At 40.6% G+C, this 22,851-nt stretch overlaps 1 protein-coding gene across 1 annotated transcript in view; it reads right to left on the reverse strand.

Annotated features, from left to right (window-relative positions):
• Positions 1-318: 318 nt before the first annotated feature.
• Positions 319-22,851, reverse strand: part of CLCF1 (cardiotrophin like cytokine factor 1) — a 31,489-nt gene continuing 8,956 nt past the window's right edge. The window contains exon 3 of the mRNA XM_075287982.1: positions 319-971. Within this exon, the coding sequence (XP_075144083.1) occupies positions 480-971 (492 nt within the window). The 3' untranslated portion in view covers positions 319-479. The remainder of the gene's footprint in view (positions 972-22,851) is intronic.

The following is a 22,851-nucleotide window of genomic DNA, read 5'->3' on the forward strand; positions in this document are numbered from 1 at the left end:
TTATAAAAAAAACTCACCATAAACATTTTCAAAAATAAACTGGGGACACCAAACCCCAATATCTGTCTTAATCATAAAACTATCTAATAAAAGAGTGGTTGATAAATCTCTTGAACCATAAATAATCTAGAAATGTGCACAGGTGCCTGACTTCACACCGTCCATCTTCTGCGCCTTTTTGTCTCTTAGTCGGGTCTTACTGCCATTTTTGCCCCTCGGCCTACTGTCTTCATTTTTACTTTGAATGTAGATGTAGACTCTTTGGAATAAGGCCCCAATCTCTGTAGGGTCATAACTTCATTTTCTACTACTTGCTGTGTTTGGAGGATTCTTGATATCCCATCCTTGGTCTCATTGACAAGGAAGCTAAACCTCTAAGGACCATGTTTCTGAATGTATCAGAGTATATTACGGTGACTTACACTTCTCTCATGTCACCATAAGTTCATACTATCGTGTGTTCCGTCTGCCCCATATTTTCAATAGCCACGGGATTCCATTCGGAAGGACACAACTGCTGGTACTTTCCTTTTCAACCGATTAAAGTCCTTTGCCGACCTCCAAAGCCAGATCTGCAGCTCTTTGAGTAGCCAGAAGTCCTCCATTTTACGGAGAAAGTCATTTCCCTTTCCAAATCCTAACCCTGTAGGAGGAGAAGAAGTGGCCAGTTCAGGTGGGGGATTGTAGCCCAGTGATGACATTACCCCAGCAATGCTAACAACCAGGCCCTGTAAGCTGGTACAGAATCGACCCAAACTCCTTCGTAGCTCAGTCCGTGCCACTTCACTATCGATGGAACGCAAGTAGCAAAGGAGAACACTGTATGCCCTGTGGTTTTCTGCCAATCGCAGACTGTCATTCAGATTCCGCCACATGTGAAGGTCTACTGAGGCACTGGGAATAGTTTCTGGTCCTATAGCACGTGGAGGGTTGAAGTCAGGATCGTTGAAAGGTGGCCCAAGGTAATTTAGCTGAAAGAAGAAAGAAAACACTAAATAAAATGTAGAAGACCAAGACCAAGACTGTTCACTGTTCTCTTGACCAATGATTGAAGTATATCTTATATGGACTTTCATTTTTTCAATTAAAGGCAAAATTGGCCAATCCCTTTAACTTTTAAATCAGCTGGGGCAGTGAAAAAAATGAAAAATATTCATACTCATCTGTCCACGAACCTGGTATCCTCCAGCTGCGTTCCAGTCCTTGTGCTTCCATTGAAGCCGCTGATTGGCCTCAGTAGTCACGTGACCACTGAGACCAATCAGCGGCCTCAACAGGCCTCAGGAAGAGACCCGTGGAGTCATAGGTAGTGACATCGCATGCCATTTGTTGATTGACCTCAGCGATTATGTGACCTCTTAGGCCAGTCAACGGCTTCAGAAGAACTCCAGATGATACCTGTTCAGCAGAAGGACCAGAATACACTGGGAGGACACCATAGTATTGGGGGACAGGTGAGTATGATTTTTTTTTTCAATTTTTTCAATGCTACTGCTGCTTTAAAAGTTAAGAGGTGGGGCATTTTTGCCTGGACAAACCCTTTAACTTAAAAGTATGCAACCAAAGCATCCATATTCTAGGAGGTGAACAGTAACTGAGACCCTCCACGAGCAGATTACAATCTATATGTGACACTATTATTATTATTGTTTATTTATATAGCACCATTAATTCCATGGTGCTGTACATTATTATATTCATTCCATGGTGCTGTACATTATTATATTAATTCTATGGTGCTGTACATTATTATATTCATTCCATGGTGCTGTACATTATTATATTCATTCCATGGTGCTGTACATTATTATATTAATTCCATGGTGCTGTACATTATTATATTCATTCCATGGTGCTGTACATTATTATATTCATTCCATGGTGCTGTACATTATTATATTCATTCCATGGTGCTGTACATTATTATATTAATCCCATGGTGCTGTACATTATTATATTAATTCCATGGTGCTTTACATTATTATATTAATTCCATGGTGCTGTACATTATTACCGTATTTTTCGGACTATAAGACGCACCTAGGTTTTAGAGGAGGAAAATAGGGAAAAAAAAATTTGGAAGCACAAAATGGTAAAATATTTAATATATGGGAGTTGTAGTTTTGCAACAGCTGCAAGGCCACATTGACAGGTGACCCTGCAGCTGTACGGGGACGCATAGAGTGTTTTTTTTTGCGGGGCCAGAAGTACTTTTTAGTTATACCATTTTGGGGACTATCTATTGCTTAGATCACCTTGTATTGAAAAAAAACCCGGTGGTTTATGATATATGATTTTCTACTTTTATATATGTATTCTAGGGACAGGAGGTGATTTAGAACTTTTATTTATTTCATATTTTTATTATATATTTTTAAAGCTTTTTTTTTTTTTTTTTTTTTTTTACTATTTTATTCCTCCCTGGGGGCTTGAGCCTGCGGTCACTTGATTGCAAGTCCCATAGACGGCAATACAACTGTATTGCCGTCTATGGGACATTCTGTATATTAGTATTACGGCTGGTCATAGAGACCAGCCGCAATACTAATACAGCAGTGACAGGCCCGGGAGCCTCATTAGGCTCCCGGCTGTCACCCGAACAGGTCGGCTCCTGCGATATCGTCGTGCAGGAGCCGGCCTGCAACTTTACAGGTACGGGGCCGGTGGGGACCGGCCCCGGGGGAGAAGAGGCCGCTGATACTGACCCGGCATCCGCTGTACTAGAGAGGCGGATGCCGGCAAGGGATAGACGCCATCACAGGTGCCGGGGCCTGAGACATCGCTGCGCTCCCCTGCCCTGCCCTGCATGAAGCCAGCGGCGGGGGGACGGAGGAGCGGAATAGCATCGCCCCTGCTTCTGCCGGCTTCATGCAGGGCAGAGGAGCGCAGCGATGTCTCAGGCCCCGGCGTCTATCCCTTGCCGACATCCGCCTCTCCATTACGGCGGGTGCCAGGCGCCACATTCAGACTATAAGACGCACCCTTCTTTTCCCCCCAAATTTTGGGGAAAAAAAGTGCGTCTTATAGTCCGAAAAATACGGTATATTAATTCCATGGTGCTTTACATTATTATATTAATTCCATGGTGCTGTACATTATTATATTAATTCCATGGTGCTGTACATTATTATATTAATTCCATGGTGCTGTACATTATTATATTAATTCCATGGTGCTGTACATTATTATATTAATTCCATGGTGCGTTACATTATTATATTAATTCCATGGTGCTATACATTTGGGGGTTACATAGAATACACAAAATATACAGGTAGATATAATACTAACAATGACAGACTGGCACAGTGGGGTAGAGGGCCTTGCCCGTGAGGACTTACAATCTATGGGGAAGGGGGATAGAGACAGAAGGAGAGGGGGGAATTCTGTGTAACTATCATACACAATGTAACTGGAACCCATTTGGAATTGAGCTTTAGTCTATGGCTCCATGTTGCGAAAAATCTGGCATTTTTGACTGCGTTACGTCGTTTTATTATAATGTCTAGGGAATATTTTTCCTGGGCCAATGTCACAGTAGATACACTCTGAGACCAATGGCTGGCATGTCTCATGTTCCCCGACATACCTTCCAAGCTGCAAGGTGATACCTGTCTGGTTGTGTTGGCTTATGTAACGTAGCGCTGACGGCTCGTTTATTTGCATGTTATATAAGTAGCTGGCAATGTATATATCACTCAGCCATTCATTCTGCAGTCAGGCCTGAGGGAAGTCATAGTAGGGATGCAGGAGGAGAGGAAAATGAGTCGGAGAGTAGGAGGGGGAGCGACCTTGAAGAGATAATTCTTTGTGAATGTGTGTGTATATACAGAAGTGAGTGTTTATGTCAGCATACTCCTAGATACATGGATCCAATGACACCTTGCGCCTACCCTGTGTATACACAATGGCTGATTGTTGCCTCGGGGGAGTGTGTAGTTGTGTAAGGGTATCTGTGTGTACACACAAAGTATATGGAGATCTACACACTGAGCTTTCATGTTTATGCATTGACATTCCTGAAACAAATAAACATGAGGATCAGTCTCATCACACAGACCGCACTGCTTCGCCATGAGTACAAATAGGAGTCTCGTGCTGGCAACCTCACTTGTGGTTTTAAGTACAAAATCAAGGCTCTGCTAGGCCCCAGGCATGGCACCATTTATGGGCCCCAAAGTTTACTTTCCATACTGAGGCGAACTTGTAAGCACTTCTGAGAAATTTACAAAGAAAAGCTGACAACAGGTCTTAAAATAGATTCATGATCCAAAAAACAAAACTATATGTATTACAGAACTCCATTGCAACTCCATTTCCGTCTTAACCAACAAGTTCCATAACGTGAGGAGTTCATAAAATGAGTGTTATGAGGAGGACCGGAGCCTTCATAGTGTTGTGTGGAGGTTGCCAGCATTCTCCCCTCTGCGCACCCGAGTCCCCGCTTCTGGGTCTTGGGCGTCAGGCCAGAACCTCCGCAGTGTTGTGCGGGGGTTGATGGACTCCTCCTGAGTCGGTCAGGGTACTTCCAATTTTGACCTAGCAGCGAGCCAGAGCCTATTTAAGGAGGGCTCGGGCTCCAGACCGCCGTTGGCTATTCCGTTGTACTTCATTGTTGTGATAGTAAGTGTTCCTCCAGTTCGATCCTTTTCCCTTGCTCTTTGACCTCGCCTCTGCCTTCTGCTTTTGTACTCTGCCTGTTAATGACCTCAGCTTGCCTCTAGACCTCTGCTCACTGAACTCTGCTTTCTACTTCACTACCACTCCTGTTATTGTCTCGGTCTTCCTAATGTTCCATTTGGATTTCCCACTGTACTGCGTTGCCCTCTTGCTGACGACCTGGAAAGTACGACTATCATTTACTCTCTGCTGCCACCTGCTCACCACCCACCTCAGTCTTCTGGATCCCTGGACCTACATCACAACCCGAAACATCTGCTGGTAAGAGATCTCAGTGTCTGGTTTGCCGTGATTTGTGGTGCGCTGGCGTTTCCCAACCCATACCTCTCTGCCGGCAGTGCAGTCAAGTCCATCCCCACCATCTGTGGCTCTGGTGAACACCATTGTTGAGTTAGAGTTGGTGCGGCCCATGAGGTGTTGAACACACGGCGCCATGTTAACCATTTTAATCGGTGTATCTAGTACTGGTTCTTACTTTGGCTCTTAACTGCATCTGCTATACTTCTTACATAGACGTCTATGGAAAGGGGAAGGGGAAGAGAACCCTATTGGAAAAGACACACAAATAACTGCAGCTGCTATCCTAACAATGAGAGACTGAAATTTAAAGCTGTGTTTTAATAAGTATGCCTTGCTCTTTTATGGCAGTTTTTCTTTGACACATCCCTTTAGAGTCAACAAGATGTGCTTGGAGAGTTATTACCCAATTTTTTCCTTGGTGTCATAATGGTTACATCTAATTATAAAACATCTTTTCATAAATTAATCATAAAGGTGAATAAAAGAAACATGATTTCTTTTCACATAAGAGATATGATTCCTTCTACGGTTACTTCTTACATAGACGTCTACGGAAAGGGGAAGGGGAAAAGAATCCTATTGGAAAAGACACACAAATAACTGCAGCTGCTAAACTGCGTGAAAAAGCACAGAGGAAACGCATCGCAGTTCTTCCCATAGCACTTTTCACAGAAAGTCCACAAAATTTTCCTCTGCGGACTTTCTGTTTTAATTATACCTATACGGAAAGCATCAACATATCTGTAGGTATAATTGACATGCTGCGATTTACAAAAACGCAACGGTGTTTGAAATCACAGCACGTCGGATATTTTTCTACAATGTGTGGTAGGGATTAGCCAGAATCTCATACACTTTGCAGAGCTATGTGGAGCCCCCAGCCTAAGGGTCACTTAACCCCTTCCCGACATGCGCCGTAATAGTACAGGGCATGTCAGGTGTGTCTACTGCGTTAAGCAGTAGATAACTGGCTCTAATGGTCCCCGGTCTGATCGGAGGAATTAACCCCTCTGGCGCCACGGTCAAATGCGCCGGTGGCGCCATTTTCCCGGCGGTGCATGGGCACTGCCATTTTGCCGGTGATCGCCGGCTGCTGGAGCATGCTCCAGGGCCGACGTCACATTGCCATGACAGCCAGGAGCCTTTACAAGGCTCCTAGGCTTGTCTGCAAATTCTCTTTTTTGCAGGCTGGTCTATGCAGCCTGCAAAAGAAATGATGATTTTTTGCAATGCATTGCAATGCATTAGCATTGTAATGCATTGCATTAGTGATCAGACCCCCTGGAGTTCAACACCCCTAGGGGGTCTAATAAATGCAAAAAAAAAAATAAAAAAAAATATAGAAAAATATAAAAAGTATTAAAAATTCAAATCACCCCCCTTTTCCTAGAACACATATAAAAGTAGTTAAAAACTGTGAAACACATACATGTTAGGTATCCCCGCGTCCGAAATCGCCCGCTATACAAATCTATAAAAATATTTTTCCTGTATGGTAAAAGCTGTAGCGGGAAAAATAGTCAAAAGTGCCAAACCGCCGTTTTTTCACTGTTTTGATTCTGATAAAAATTTGAATAAAAAGTGATCAAAGCAATAACATTTCCCGAAAATGGTAGAACTAAAAAGTACACCCCTCCCCGCAAAAAAAGACGCCCTATGTATCCCCGTACACTGACGTATAAAAAATTCACGGCTGTCGGAATATGGCGACTTTTTTTAAAAAAAAAAAAATTTTAACACAGTTTTGGATTTTTTTTAAGGGGTCAAAATGTAAATAAAACCATATAAATATGGTATCTCTGGAACCGTACCGAAACACAGAATACAGGGGACATGTCATTTAGGCTGCACAGTGAACGTAAAACCGAAGCCCGTAAGAAAGTCACAGAAATGCATTTTTTCTTCAAATCCACCCCATTCTGAATTTTTTCCCTGCTTCCCAGTACATTATATAGAATAATTAATGGTGACATCATGAAGAAAAATTTGTCCCACAAAAATTAAGACTTCATGTGGCTCTGGGAGCGGAGAAATAAAAAAAGTTATGGGGTTTAGAAGGAGGAGAGTCAAAAGCGAAAAACGAAAATTAAAAAATGCCATCGGCAGGAAAGGGTTAAAAAAAAAATCATTCTTACCATATAGAAGTCTATCTTACTTTCCGTAATATATTTTAGAAAAATACCACTAAGAGTAATAACATTCTAACTTAGCTGTTGCCATAGCCGTCACCCAAAAATGATCTGATGAAAATCTAATAAAAAACAAAATCTGTATTCTTATGGGCAATAACATGGTCAATGTCTGAAGTCAATGTCACACCACTCAGTTACTGTAACGTCTCACCCTCGTGTATAAATACACAAAATTAACAAACTAAGAACAAGAAACATACACATAAGAGTGCGCCAGCTGAAATATTATAAAAGTATATCTTACTACAAAAATATGCAGATAGCTCCGCACTGGCAAAAGTAAAAAATAATTAGAAACAGCACAAAAATGTGCAAAAATGTCTCTTACTAAAGTCAGAGGCCTCGCTCACGATGCTGGCCAGGAACCATTTACTATGCAAAGTCATAACACATATAGCAAATATAGAAATCCCAAAGTAATGGGGGAATCACAACGTACAAAGTAGTAAAGAGTATCAGCGGCGGACGGTTCCCGTCCAGCTGGAGTGTCAGAGCTTTGTTACTTATAACCTTCCAGGGGCCGGATCTTCTGAATGGGTGGACATGGAATAGATCAGAGGGGCAGTAAGAGGACGTTACTTATGTCATGTATGTTTATACTCATATGGATAATCATACACATCAGGGAGAGTGTGTGCCTACATAGGCCGTATGGAGGCTTACAAGTCATTCCTGCTCCGCTAGGGACTCTGGGTAAAAAATATGCAAATCTATTCTCCAGGATGTAATTAGGAGAACAGTGCACTCTGTACGCCGCCCTCTAGAGGGTAGCATCCTTAACATCATGCATGACTGATTTACATGAGGTAAAAAGTCTACTATCATTTAATTGCCAATTTCTATTCCAAAAGGAACAGATTCCCAGCTATGGACAGCGCTGTTTCGGCCTATTGGGCCTCCTCAGCATAGCGCAGGGATAAGGTCATTTTTCATATTCTGTTTTCTGTATGGGAGCTTCCATCTTGCCTGTGCTCTCGTAACAGCATTTATGCTTACAATAGTCATCATGGCTATAGGCACACAATACTGTTTTATGGAGTCACCTCTTTTGAGGTCTATGGGAGAGTTTTCTAGACCTGCTATGTGAATGGAGGGGGAGTAGATCCGCTGTGACATCATCTATTGTCAGTAGTAAATGTAATAATGGGTGTTATGTGATATTATCTATAGACTTGCTAACTTCTATTTTACTCATGTCTGTCTTGCTTGTCATGGAAGTGAGATGACTACAAAGAAAATCCAGGAGCCAACCACCAGATTTGGCAGTCAAAGAGTTAGCGTGAACATTGCAGGATATGGTGCTTTATTAAATATATGTGTGGCATATAAAAATGTACTCTTCAAACAATTGAACATAGAAATTTGGTATAAAAAGTAGGTAATTTTTCATGACACATTCCCTTGAACCCCTTCTTGATCTCCACCATACTATTATGGCAGATGTCAGGTATATAGGATTATATATAGAGTGGAGACCAGGCGACAATACCCACAATTAATATCTTCACTTATTGCGGGTGGTGCATGGGCACCAACATTTTGGGGTGGATTGATGACTCCGAGAGTGAGATCTGGGGCTAGTGATCCATTACTATGACAGTTTGGAGCCTATTGAAGGCTTCTAGGTTTGTCATTATAGATGGTGTATTACAGACTGCTCTATACTCTATGCAGCCTGTAATAGAATTTTAGCAATTTTACAATACAATGTGCATTGTATTAGTGATTAGAACCCCTGGGGTTCAAGACTCCGAGAGAGTCTGAAAATAAAAGTTTGAAAAAAAATAAATATATATATATATATAAATTAATTTTTTTTTTTAAAGTAAATATATATTTATGAAATAAATTATTTTAATTAAAAATACTCCCCTTTTCCTAGAATACGTATAAAAGTACATAAAGTGAAACACATACATATTTCTGACGACGGTGGGTCTATGAATTTATAAAAATATGTTTTCCCATAAGGTGAACACCATAGTGGGAAATAAAATCAAAAGTGTCAAACTGATGTTTTTGCGGTGTTTAGCCACTCATAAAAATTTGAACAAAACGCAATCAAAACATAAGAGATTCCCAAAAATCTTATAAATAAAAAGTACATCTGGACCTGCAATAAAAAAAAGACACCTTATGCAGCCCCGTAGACAGAAATCTAAAAAACTTATAGGTGTGAGAATATGGAAACTCCAAAAAATTTTTTTCCAAAGTTTGTAATTTTTTAAGGGGTTAAAACATTACATAAAATATCTATAAACTCCAGGTATCCCTGGAATAAGCTGACCCATAGAATACAGGTGACATTTTGGCGTCATAGTGCATGCTGTAAAAACGAAGCCCATAAGAAAATCACACACAGGCAGTTTTTCTCCAATTTCACTTCATTTTGAATTTTTTCCAGCTTCTCAGAACATCAGACAGAGTAAATGTATCATTATAAAGTACAATTTATACCGCAAAAAATAAGCGCTTACACGGCTTGTGAACAGAAAAATAAAAATGATATGGCTTATGTAAGGCGAGGAGTCAAAAGCAAAAAATTGAAAAACAAAAAATGGCTATGGCAGGAAGGGGTTAAGAAATGTGTTTTATTAACCACTTCAGTACCGGGCCAATTTGTGGTTTATTTGTATGTGCGGTTTTGAGGGCTGTAACATTTTTCCCATATGTCTCAGTCAACTAATTTTTGCGTCTTTTTTCGGGGACACATAGGGCTTTATTTTTATGTTGTTTTTATTTTCAAATGTGTTTTAATTTTTTTTATATCCGGGAAAATATAAACAAAATAGGAGGGAAATTGTGTCTGGTTTTCAATTTTTTTTCAATTTTTTTATTTAATAACACAAAATGTCACTGAAAAATTTTATAAAATAGTTTTTCCTCTCTGTTACGGTAATTTTTATTTTGTATGGTGTTGTCGGGGGTGGGGCTATAACCTTTAATAACGGTGTTTTTAATAGTGTATTATTTTTCTATTATTATTTTATTTACATTTTTAAAACTTTTTTATTATATTTTTATTTTAGTTTTTTTTCCAGATTGTGTCCCCATAAGGTGATAAGAGACCTTTGGGGACATCTGATCACTTTTTTTTGTACTGGAGGCTGATTTCCCCTATAACTGAGGCTGGTACATTTAGCCTCAGTTACAGGAGGAATACAGCCTCCTGCACGCTGTATACACAGTATACAGAGCTGATCTGGGTCCTGTAGGACCCAGCAGCTCTTGCGAGACGCTGCTCCCGGCGGATCACGTGACCGCTGGGTCAGAGGGTGTCCGCATCATGGCGGCGCCCATAGCCGTGTATACAGCCCTCATTGAGCCCTGTATACACAGCAATCGAGATGGCAGGGAAGGGAATAAATCTTCCCTGCCATCTCTCTGGGAGCTCCGGCTGAAGTTACAGCCGGCTCCCAGCTTCAGTAGCTGCATGATCTCGTGCAATAGCAGTGTTCTGATTGGACGTACCGGTACGTCCTGTCAGAACTAGGCAACCACTATTCGGACGTTTATAGTCTATGGGCGGTCCGGAAGTGGTTAAACAACAACACTAAGGTTCTCAAATGGACAACCATGGACAACAAGCGGTCAGACACCTGGCGGAGCTTCGGGCACCAATGAGGGCCGTCTGTGTACAACATATTATACCCTTGATAATCGGGCATTAACATTCCCCTTGTCCATAGTATCTGATTTCATAGAGGTAGTGTATAGAGAAATTCCATTGACATAGGAAAATGTAATGAAAGTTGTCGATACCTTAATAACAGAAGCTTTCTCCCTGCTGGGAAACTCTTTCAAGCCTCAAAAATTTTTAACCCCCAATTTTCTTACATCTTTTTTTACAAGTCTAACATTTGAGAGAATTCTATTAAAACCTCATATCTCAGTCACATGTAAGAGAAACAGATTACAAAGGATTTTCTAGATAAATAAAGCACGGTGATCAATAAATCCCAGTGACAAGTGATGTTCTAGTACAAACGCAGGACTGGACTTCAACAAGCTGCAGCCTAGCCCGTCTGGCATTTCTCAAAGCTCTCATGGCTGGTGTAACGGCCTTTGTCATGCAGAGCTTTTGATCACTGGATTTCTTAGCTGCACAACTTGTTTCTATATATAAGGCCCCAGTCATAATATTGGATCTCCCTATTTGGAGTATGCACATGGAAAACTCCTGGTTATCCATAACTTCTCATGTACCGATGGGGGATATATATGTAACGTGGCATCCAGAGAAGGCACAGAAAATGGTTTTGGACTAGGTCATCTGTAGTTAGCCGTGCCTGAAGAAGTAGTCCTGCAACTTGTAGCTTTACATACCAGATATCTTCTGCTTAAAGGCCTGGTTCACATCTGCATTTGGGTTTCTGTTTGGGAGAGTCCCCCCCTAACGGATACCTAATCCACATAACAAAGCGGTTAGCTTAGGAAACCTGTGGACCCCATAAACTATAATGGGGTCCGTGTGGTTTACGCTCAGTTTCCACACGAAAAATGCAGAGAGAAAAGTCCTGCTTACAGCGCTTTTCTCTCCACATTTTACATGCGAAGAGGGGAAGGGAATCCCCGAACACAGATGTGACCTAAGACCTAATTTTAATGAGCATCCCCTATTCCTGAGAGCAGAGGGTGTTTTACTCATATTGAGCCACTCTGGACGCACCTCTGCTCTATTTGTTTTAATGACAGTAGCGGAAATAGAATCTACATCTAGATCCTCAATGTAAGGCCGGGCCCCATGGGTTGGAAACGCTGCAATTTTCAGCTGCAGGAAAAATCGGGGCATTTTATAGTAATTATAAAGAAGTGGATGAGATTATTGAGAATCCCATGCCCACTTTGCGGTAAAAACCACAGCCTGCGATTTCCAAAACTGGCACGGTTTTGGAAATCACAGCCTGTCAATTATGTCTACGGAAACTACTACGGCTCCCCTGTAAATATAATTTTTTTTTTTTTTTAAATGTAGATTGTGAGCCCCATATAGGGATCTCAATGTACATGTTTTTTCCCTATCAGTATATCTTTGTACGGGGAGAACATACAAGATGTTTTTCCTGGCAGGATTTGAACCCAGGACTTCAGTGCTGCAAGGCTGCAGTGCTAACCACTGAGCCACCATGTTGCCATGTCCCCTGTAAATATAATTGTAACAGAAAGTCAGCAGAGGAAAACTCCATGAACTTTTTGTTTAAAACGCTGCGGGAGGTACCGCGATGCATTTGTGCCACGGGTTTTCCCGCAGTGCTTTAGCACTGCAGATCGTCCTATGGGGCCTTAGCATAAAACACCCCCTGTCTTCAGGATTGGTTGAAACTTAAGGGCCCGTGCATATGATGTAACGCGGCGCTCATTCTGACACGTAAACTCGTGTCAGAGTCAGCGCTTCAAAACAGAGTGCCATTGACTTCAATGAGTTCCGTTTAACGCGCGGAACACATTGAAATCAATGGGTTAAAAAGCCTCCCATTGATTTCAAAGTGTTACTCGCATTAAACGGAACACATTGAAGTCAATGGCATTCTGTTTTGAAGCGCTGACTCTGACACGAATTTACGTGTCAGAATGAGCGCCGCATTACATAGTGTGGTTTTCTAGTATTATGTTATATTGAAACCTCAACAGTCTTACCCAATATGTATTATCCTTACTAAATATATGGTGTCGTATAATTCATAGAAACACTTTGGCAGCATCTAGACAAGTTAGGATGTTCTTCGTCTTTCATGGACACCCTTCCCTTCCCCTCAAACCATACATGTCAGAAGCTGGGCACAGAGCCAGCCGTGCACAACCTAGTTATATAGTGATTACTTCTTCACCATTACTGGCTCATTGCCTATAATATCTCAATCTTTTATTCCATCCAGGATATATGCGCTATAGTTTGTCACTCATTGCTAGTTTTTTAAGCTTATCTTGCAGTATTTCTTTAAAAAAATAGCACATCCGAAGAAGTGGCAGGGATGGGAATAGGCCGGGCAAACCGTATTCTGGCACAATTTATGCCTTTAATTCAATGTAGTTTTTGTCCTTTTTTTATATGACTTTTCTTTCAATCAGTGTAGGCAGCGGTCGCGCGATCTGCGGCTTACACTGACAGCTTCTGAAGGCAGCGATTGCTCATCAATGGGGAATCCTGTACCGTGAGCGATCCGGGTGACCACACGTGTGCCAGCATGGAGGGCTCTGCGTCCCCTCTCAGGCACACGTGCCATAGGTTCACCATCACTGATTTAAAGCGTAAAAGCATAAAAGCACTTCTCAAATGAAGAGTTCAGCTAAATATAAAAAACTTTGTAATATATATTATTAAAAATCTGTTTCATGGCCACATTAGCGGTTGATCTTCTTATCTTCACTTGGACTATTATCAGTAATAACACCTGTATCAATATTCAGCCTCACACACACTAGTCTATGGAGAGGGGAGGGGAGATGAGAAAACTGCTAGTAATTGACTTATTGCCTTATCCTGTGCTGTGATAGTGCTTTATCTTAATAGATATATGGCAGTATCAACAGAGCTATCTAACTCAGAGTAGCAGGGCTTAGCAGCTGTAGTACGTGTGTATCTATGGAGAGGGGAGGGGAGATGAGGAGACTGGTGTTAGGACTGTGCGGCAGGTGCGGCCCAGATTGCAGGGTCGCAGCCTGTTCCACTGTTTCTGCTCAGTCCAGCATGCATGGGGTTAATCGCCTTGCAGCCAATAGGCGTGGTTGGTCTTCTGACTGATGGTGGTACTAGCCTATGAGCCCCTGGCGTGGGCACCTGGGCTTGGTATATAGACCCGCCTTCCCTCTGTTTAAGGAGGCGTGCCTATTAGTGCCTTAGCCTTAACTCTGATTTGTGCACCTCAGTGCAATCATTAGTTTGGCAGCAAGCTGCCTAGTTAGGTAGGTAGTGAGAATCTCCACCCTTTTGTTAAAATTGTGGGAACCCTTCCCTAGTTAGTATTGTGGGAACCTCCTACCTTAGGCTGGCTGCTACCTGTGGTGCTCCATAGCAGGTGACTGTGGTGAGTGCGGAGCCCACGGTCTTGGTTTGTGTTTGTCTTGCAGTACAGTAACTGCAAGGCTGTAGAATTCATTTAGGCGACTGCTTTGTTCTGCAGTGGCAGCTTCTCTGTGAGGTACCAGGGAGCGCCTAGTTTGTGGTGTCGCCTGGCAGTGGGGTTAACTGTCAGGCCGTGTTCACACCAGTGCGCCCTGCAGTTCAGAGCCCAGTTGCTAGCAGAAAAAGGACCCCATGGAAGTCAACGGGAGGCTTTTTTTCAGCGTTGAAATTCCACACCAAATTCCTCACCATTTTCCTCCGTGTGAATAGACCCTTAGAGAGTCACCGAAACAGCCTAGCAAGCTGTGTACTTAGAGAAAAATAGAAAACTGGAAGGAAAACAGTGAGCGGAAGCTGATGAATGATCCATGCCAAGCAGGTACGTAGTTTTCCATCTGCCAGAATGATGTTTGTAGACATCCATAATATTTATAAACATCCATAATAGACCAGACATGACCATACCCCTACTGTGAATAATAGACGTTGAGTCTCACCAGTGGCTCCGCAAATTTCCATTCACTTCCATGTAATATTCCAGGCACTTGCATAACAACTTAATTCAGTTACTTGGGGTATGGAAATGTAATCATTGTGAAGAGAAATGATGTGAATGTGGAGAGAATTGGTGAAATGTCTGGCCTGTCTCCATAGAACTCGGAATCTTCTTGAGAGTTTGACTCTTTACTTCTGAATGTTTTCATGGCAGATTATTCAAGTTTAATGGTCGAGGTGCAGAAAAGAAATAAGAAAACTAAGTAGTCATGGTTGTCTATGCTACGCCTGGACATCCTATTAGGCTCTGCTAGCCAGAGTGGCATATGCTCTGAGAACGAGCCCTAAGTCCATGTTACATACAGAATAACTTACGGACTTCAATGGCCATCATGTAATACTACATTTAGCATTCTATGGCGGAACCTCGCTGATATGAACTCAATATATACAAGAACAGAGACTAGAAACAAGACGCTAAGAAAGGAGTAGGCAGCTGTTGACAGGTCAAGTGGGGGAAGTAGCGTTTTGGCCCCATACATATGACTGTGCGTATCCCGTAAATCCCGGAGCAAATCTCAGTAGTGATCTTTTGGGTAACAGACGAGCCATGGATATCAACCATCCACACTAGTGTGCCATCCATATTGTTTTTCCGTACACCCCGCATATGCGCATATTCGTGTACATGAAGCCTTAGGATACCAGTGGACTGAGACTATGCCATCGGAAAAGGTGAATTATCATTATGGCTTTGGAAGGTTGGACAGTGTTGAATACATGAAAGAGGGTTCCAACAAACAGCAGATTGGAGAGTTCCTATATTGTTCATTGGCACACCACAAAGGCGGGCACTGATATTGTCTGGTCCAGATATAGTAAATTGTATAGGCTAGTAGAGAAGACCAAGGACTAATCCTTGTGGCCCACTGGTACAGGTAGAGCGTATAGAAGACCTAAGTGAGAGTGTCCTGGCAGGCTTGACATCATTTCTGAAGAAAGAATCAATGGTATCACAGAGTCGAGGATGGCTTCATAGCTTCAGATGGATTCGTTTGGGGTAACAACCTTTACATTTAGCAGTCAGTGGGTGAGAATAGTTTTGGTGGCATGGTTAGGCCCAAATCCAGGAATTATTAAGAATTATTATTGATATATTTATAGTTAAAGGGGTTTTCTGGTCCCAGGTTGAGTTTTCATTCTGAAGACCTATCCACAGACAGAACAGATTTAGGCTTTGTCCACCACGTATCTAAAAGGGAGTCTCACTTATATATTTTTTTTACTACTACTGCCTTTAATCCAGACAGACATGCGCCATTAGACATCATACATTGCAAATTAGAATTTTACTTGAGATCACAGAACTTAGACAACCATAACTCCCACAATAATATCAGGATGAATGACCTTCCAGAATCAGATTCCGGAAAACATCTCATTGCTCCTCTACGTATTTTTTTCAGCTCCTTTTGAGAATGCCCTCTGATACAGAACTGGACATTGACAGAGCTCATGTAGCCCTTAGACCCTGCAGCCGTAAGAACAATAGATGCCGTAATGTCATTTGTTAGACACATTATTACAACATCAAGAGGACATTATGCATCAAGGCCACCTAACAGTAGACTTCAAAGGAGTTCAGTTGCATCATCTGTCAGATCTCTCTATGACCATTTTAGCCAAGCAACAAACCTCTTGTCCTATCCTGTAACTACTTTGGGATAAGAGAGAGAACTTTGTACATTCGCAGATTATTTCAGTTCCAGGACCAGATATCCTGGCCTTTGCTGATACTCTACAGTATCTGCCTGGCCTAGAGACATTTTAGGGCTCCCTTTTGGCCCCCTCCTACACAGTGATAAAATTCTTATCTCACCTATGTGCAAAGAACGCTAGGGAATGTCACACAACAAGTGCACAACAATACGGTCTATCACAACCCATCTCTATAAAGAGAAAGACCGCCCAAATCTCCCCAACCCCCTAAAGCAAAGGACAGTAAGAGGGTTGAGGACTATGGTGTCCCTGTGCTGAGGCTAAGAGAGACCCATCTTGCTTCTGGCTTCCACCTGGGATCTCACCCCAGTGAGATCCATAGAGCCAACAAATGGTGGCACCCACCACCACAGGAGCCGCGGTGAGCCAAGGTTTCAGGGGAGGAGGGAACAAGTATGGCCACACAAGCTCTCCCCCTAGACCTCTAGATGAGCATCAACATTCCTCGATCCTAGTGGACAACCAAGTAGCAAAACACACAGCATAGAAACACAAACATAAATAAGTGGAAGTGTACGGTACTTCTGTAATATCTACAAAAATTAGCCTTTGTAAGACAAGAAGGCCAGGCAAACAAGGATGTGTGCTCACAATGTGTGAAAGAGAACTACCTGCAAAAAGTGCCACAGTCTCAGTGGGCTCGGACTCCCAGTGAGCGTATACACCCCAGAGGAACTTTTGCACATCATGCTTTTGAGTGACATGGTACCTGGCTTTGACCTGATGCCTTTAAAGCTTTAGCATATACCTAGTGCTCATGACCTACCACTGTGCATCTGTAGACATCTGTATCAGGGCTATAGCCCTTCACCAAGGCAAAGCAATGTACTGGTGAGCTAGATGAGAGATCAGAGATGTGGGTCAGAAAGAGTAATAGGTCTCCTATATAATAGGACACCTTGTGGTGTGAAGAATCTCACAGACCATGAATATGTAAATAAGGGATAAACCAAGGACAGGAGAAGTAATAATGGAAGTTAGGGACAGATGGCGGTAAGAGGGGGGAGTGAACAGCTCCAACCCAAGAAGACATCACCAGAGGATCACTGGGTTTAGGGGTAAGTATACGAGTATATTGTAAAGGTATTACATGGTAATAATATGTGTATATTGTAGAGGTATTACATGGTAAGTATATGGGTATATTGTAGAGGTATTACATGGTAAGTATATGGGTATATTGTAGAGGTATTACATGGTAAGTATATGGGTATATTGTAGTGGTATTACATGGTAAGTATATGGGTATATTGTAGTGGTATTACATGGTAAGTATATGAGTGTATTGTAGAGGTATTACATGGTAAGTATATGGGTATATTGTAGTGGTATTACATGGTAAGTATATGGGTATATTGTAGAGGTATTACATGGTAAGTATATGGGTATATTGTAGAGGTATTATATGGTAAGTATATGGGTATATTGTAGAGGTATTACATGGTAAGTATATGGGTATATTGTGGAGGTATTACATGGTAAGTATATGGGTATATTGTAGAGGTATTACATGGTAAGTATATGGGTATATTGTAGAGGTATTACATGGTAATTATATGTGTATATTGTAGAGGTATTATATGGTAAGTATATGGGTATATTGTAGAGGTATTACATGGTAAGTATATGGGTATATTGTAGAGATATTACATGGTAAGTATATGGGTATATTGTAGAGGTATTACATGGTAAGTATATGGCTATATTGTAGAGGTATTATATGGTAAGTATATGGGTATATTGTAGAGGTATTACATGGTAAGTATATGGGTATATTGTGGAGGTATTACATGGTAAGTATATGGGTATATTGTAAAGGTATTACATGGTAAGTATATGGGTATATTGTAGAGGTATTACATGGTAATTATATGTGTATATTGTAGAGGTATTATATGGTAAGTATATGGGTATATTGTAGAGGTATTACATGGTAAGTATATGGGTATATTGTAGAGGTATTACATGGTAAGTATATGGGTATATTGTAGAGGTATTACATGGTAAGTATATGGGTATATTGTAGAGGTATTATATGGTAAGTATATGGGTATATTGTAGAGGTATTACATGGTAAGTATATGGGTATATTGTAGAGGTATTACATGGTAAGTATATGGGTATATTGTAGAGGTATTACATGGTATATTGTAGAGGTATTACATGGTAAGTATATGGGTATATTGTAGAGGTATTACATGGTAAGTATATGGGTATATTGTAGAGGTATTACATGGTAAGTATATGGCTATATTGTAGAGGTATTATATGGTAAGTATATGGGTATATTGTAGAGGTATTACATGGTAAGTATATGGGTATATTGTGGAGGTATTACATGGTAAGTATATGGGTATATTGTAGAGGTATTACATGGTAATTATATGTTTATATTGTAGAGGTATTATATGGTAAGTATATGGGTATATTGTAGTGGTATTACATGGTAAGTATATGAGTGTATTGTAGAGGTATTACATGGTAAGTATATGGGTATATTGTAGTGGTATTACATGGTAAGTATATGAGTGTATTGTAGAGGTATTACATGGTATGTATATGGCTATATTGTAGAGGTATTATATGGTAAGTATATGGGTATATTGTAGAGGTATTACATGGTAAGTATATGGGTATATTGTGGAGGTATTAAATGGTAAGTATATGGGTATATTGTAGAGGTATTACATGGTAAGTATATGGGTATATTGTAGAGGTATTACATGGTAAGTATATGGGTATATTGTAGAGGTATTACATGGTAAGTATATGGGTATATTGTAGAGGTATTACATGGTATATTGTAGAGGTATTACATGGTAAGTATATGGGTATATTGTAGAGGTATTACATGGTAAGTATATGGGTATATTGTAGAGGTATTACATGGTAAGTATATGAGTGTATTGTAGAGGTATTACATGGTAAGTATATGAGTGTATTGTAGAGGTATTACATGGTAAGTATATGGGTATATTGTAGTGGTATTACATGGTAAGTATATGAGTGTATTGTAGAGGTATTACATGGTAAGTATATGGCTATATTGTAGAGGTATTATATGGTAAGTATATGGGTATATTGTAGAGGTATTACATGGTAAGTATATGGGTATATTGTGGAGGTATTACATGGTAAGTATATGGGTATATTGTAGAGGTATTACATGGTAATTATATGTGTATATTGTAGAGGTATTATATGGTAAGTATATGGGTATATTGTAGAGGTATTACATGGTAAGTATATGGGTATATTGTAGAGGTATTACATGGTAAGTATATGGGTATATTGTAGAGGTATTACATGGTAAGTATATGGGTATATTGTAGAGGTATTATATGGTAAGTATATGGGTATATTGTAGAGGTATTACATGGTAAGTATATGGGTATATTGTAGAGGTATTACATGGTAAGTATATGGGTATATTGTAGAGGTATTACATGGTAAGTATATGGGTATATTGTAGAGGTATTACATGGTAAGTATATGGGTATATTGTAGAGGTATTACATGGTAAGTATATGGGTATATTGTAGAGGTATTACATGGTAAGTATATGGGTATATTGTAGAGGTATTACATGGTAAGTATATGGCTATATTGTAGAGGTATTACATGGTAAGTATATGGGTATATTGTGGAGGTATTACATGGTAAGTATATGGGTATATTGTGGAGGTATTACATGGTAAGTATATGGGTATATTGTAGAGGTATTACATGGTAATTATATGTGTATATTGTAGAGGTATTACATGGTAAGTATATGGGTATATTGTAGAGGTATTACATGGTAAGTATATGGGTATATTGTAGTGGTATTACATGGTAAGTATATGGCTATATTGTAGAGGTATTACATGGTAAGTATATGGGTATATTGTAGAGGTATTACATGGTAAGTATATGGCTATATTGTAGAGGTATTACATGGTAAGTATATGACTATATTGTAGAGGTATTACATGGTAAGTATATGGCTATATTGTAGAGGTATTACATGGTAAGTATATGGGTATATTGTGGAGGTATTACATGGTAAGTATATGGGTATATTGTGGAGGTATTACATGGTAAGTATATGGGTATATTGTAGAGGTATTACATGGTAAGTATATGGGTATATTGTAGAGGTATTACATGGTAAGTATATGGGTATATTGTAGAGGTATTACATGGTAAGTATATGGGTATATTGTAGAGGTATTACATGGTAAGTATATGGGTATATTGTAGAGGTATTACATGGTAAGTATATGGGTATATTGTAGAGGTATTACATGGTATATTGTAGAGGTATTACATGGTATATTGTAGAGGTATTACATGGTAAGTATATGGGTATATTGTAGAGGTATTACATGGTAAGTATATGGGTATATTGTAGAGGTATTACATGGTAAGTATATGGGTATATGGTGTAAGGACTGTGTACATTTTGCTGTCAGTGTCTTTGGAGAAAGGATCCTAAGCTCCACTCCAGGATAGGAGCCTTTCTCCATGGTAAGCGGAAGTCGAATACTCTGCTATGAGAATAGGGTAAGTACATAGTGAAAAACTCCTCAAGTCTGTCCAAAGCTTTATCAGGATTTTTTTCCATTCTGCCTTGAGAAAGTCCTGAATATATTCCTGATCACAAGAAAGTTACAGTCAACTTATATTCATTCCTATCCTTTATGACTATTAAAGTTCTGCCAAATTATGCTCCTCTTAAAGACAAGAACTACTGCGTCCAAGTGAGACATCTACCACCAGGGGGCATAATACCCCACATACACATAAAAGCCAGATTCCCTTATATATTTCCTATCTCATTCAGGATCAACTCAGAACATAAATCCAGGCATAACTTCTTGATGAACATTATTCTGGCATAAGAAGAACATCAACACTGGAGTCAAACTGCATATACTAGACTCCGATCCACATTGTGGTATGGCCATGCTGGATTCCTTGTATGACAAGTGACACAAGACACCAATGCCTAGCAGACTTCACGGTCAAACATTAAAAAGTAGCCTCCCACTTTCCATTCAAATACATGTAAAGGGCTAAGGTGATGAAATTCATGGGTCACACCTATTGGGCATCTGAGGGTCCTCTATGAAGAAGTATTGGAGAGCAAAAATCACAAATCACGGCTCCAACTTGTAACATATCAGACCTGCCCCATCCAGGTGCGGCTGTGATCTAATAGAAAACAAAGAGCGAGTATTCGCCAATTCTGAAAATCGAGTTTTGGATCTTTTTGTCGCATTTGGAGATTGTAACTTTTTGGTTATGTTGTATGTGTCACGTTGAATAATGCTTTATGTATCGTTTGGTATTCTAGCTTGGTCATATGTGTTTCCTTAGCTTCTTCCTTGCCCTAGCACTCCATTACCGATTTATTGTGGTTCTTCTCCATATTGGGTTTGCACGAGAGTGGCACATTAGCACGTTTTTAGATGGGGAACCTGAGCATACTAATACAAGGTATTGGAGTGTCAGAGCAGAGCGCTTGTGGGGATAAAATATGTTGTGACGATTTCCTTGGCTTCTCCAGGCCCTGCCCCCAGTAAGGAGACTCAGATCCCATAATGCAGGATGTTCCTGTAATTTGTACCAAAGCCCAAGGCAGTCCAGATATAATTACATGACAGGAAGGAGTGGAGCGCTGCGACAGAACAAGGAAAAAAAAAATAAAACCGAGGGAGAGAAGGAAAATAAAAACGTGAGAAAAGACGAGAAGAAGACAACGGAGTAAAGAATAGAAGAAGCAGGCGGTGGGGGAAGCTGCAGCAGGGGGAGGATGGAAAGAGGGACAGAGCCAAGTTGGAGAGGTCCATGAAGAGAGACAGACAGGGAGCGCTGCCTTTAATCACACAAAGTTTACACAGTGTGTAGAAAGCGAGACCGCTGCCATTTCTCATATTATAACCAGGCTCCCTTAAAGCCAAAACACAGGCGCTTCTTACTTTAGTCGAGTCCTCAAAACCCTCTGCCGAATACATTTTCCCAACGTCTTCCCTATACCTTGCATTTACTCTTTCCTACACCGAATGTGCATTTCTGTGCATCTCCTCTATTTTTATTTTTTTTTTGACTCTCCATTTTGCTCTGTACATCTGTCTCTCTTTTTCGCGCCCTCTTTTGGCTCAGTGCAACGGAAGCGGTCTCATTTTAGACCGGACCGAGCCAAACATCTTGAGAACTGGAGAGAGTGAAAAGCGTGGAGACGAGAGGGTCTTATAAAGCAATGTATACTGATCTGCACCTGTGTTTATGTGTACACACCACTAAGGACATGTATGCTGCAGGGTTTATATGCTTCTAGCTCCACCTACCCCTTTATAT

Source organism: Leptodactylus fuscus, chromosome 10 (genome assembly GCF_031893055.1).
Source record: "Leptodactylus fuscus isolate aLepFus1 chromosome 10, aLepFus1.hap2, whole genome shotgun sequence".
In the NCBI taxonomy this organism is placed as follows: Eukaryota; Metazoa; Chordata; class Amphibia; order Anura; family Leptodactylidae; genus Leptodactylus; species Leptodactylus fuscus.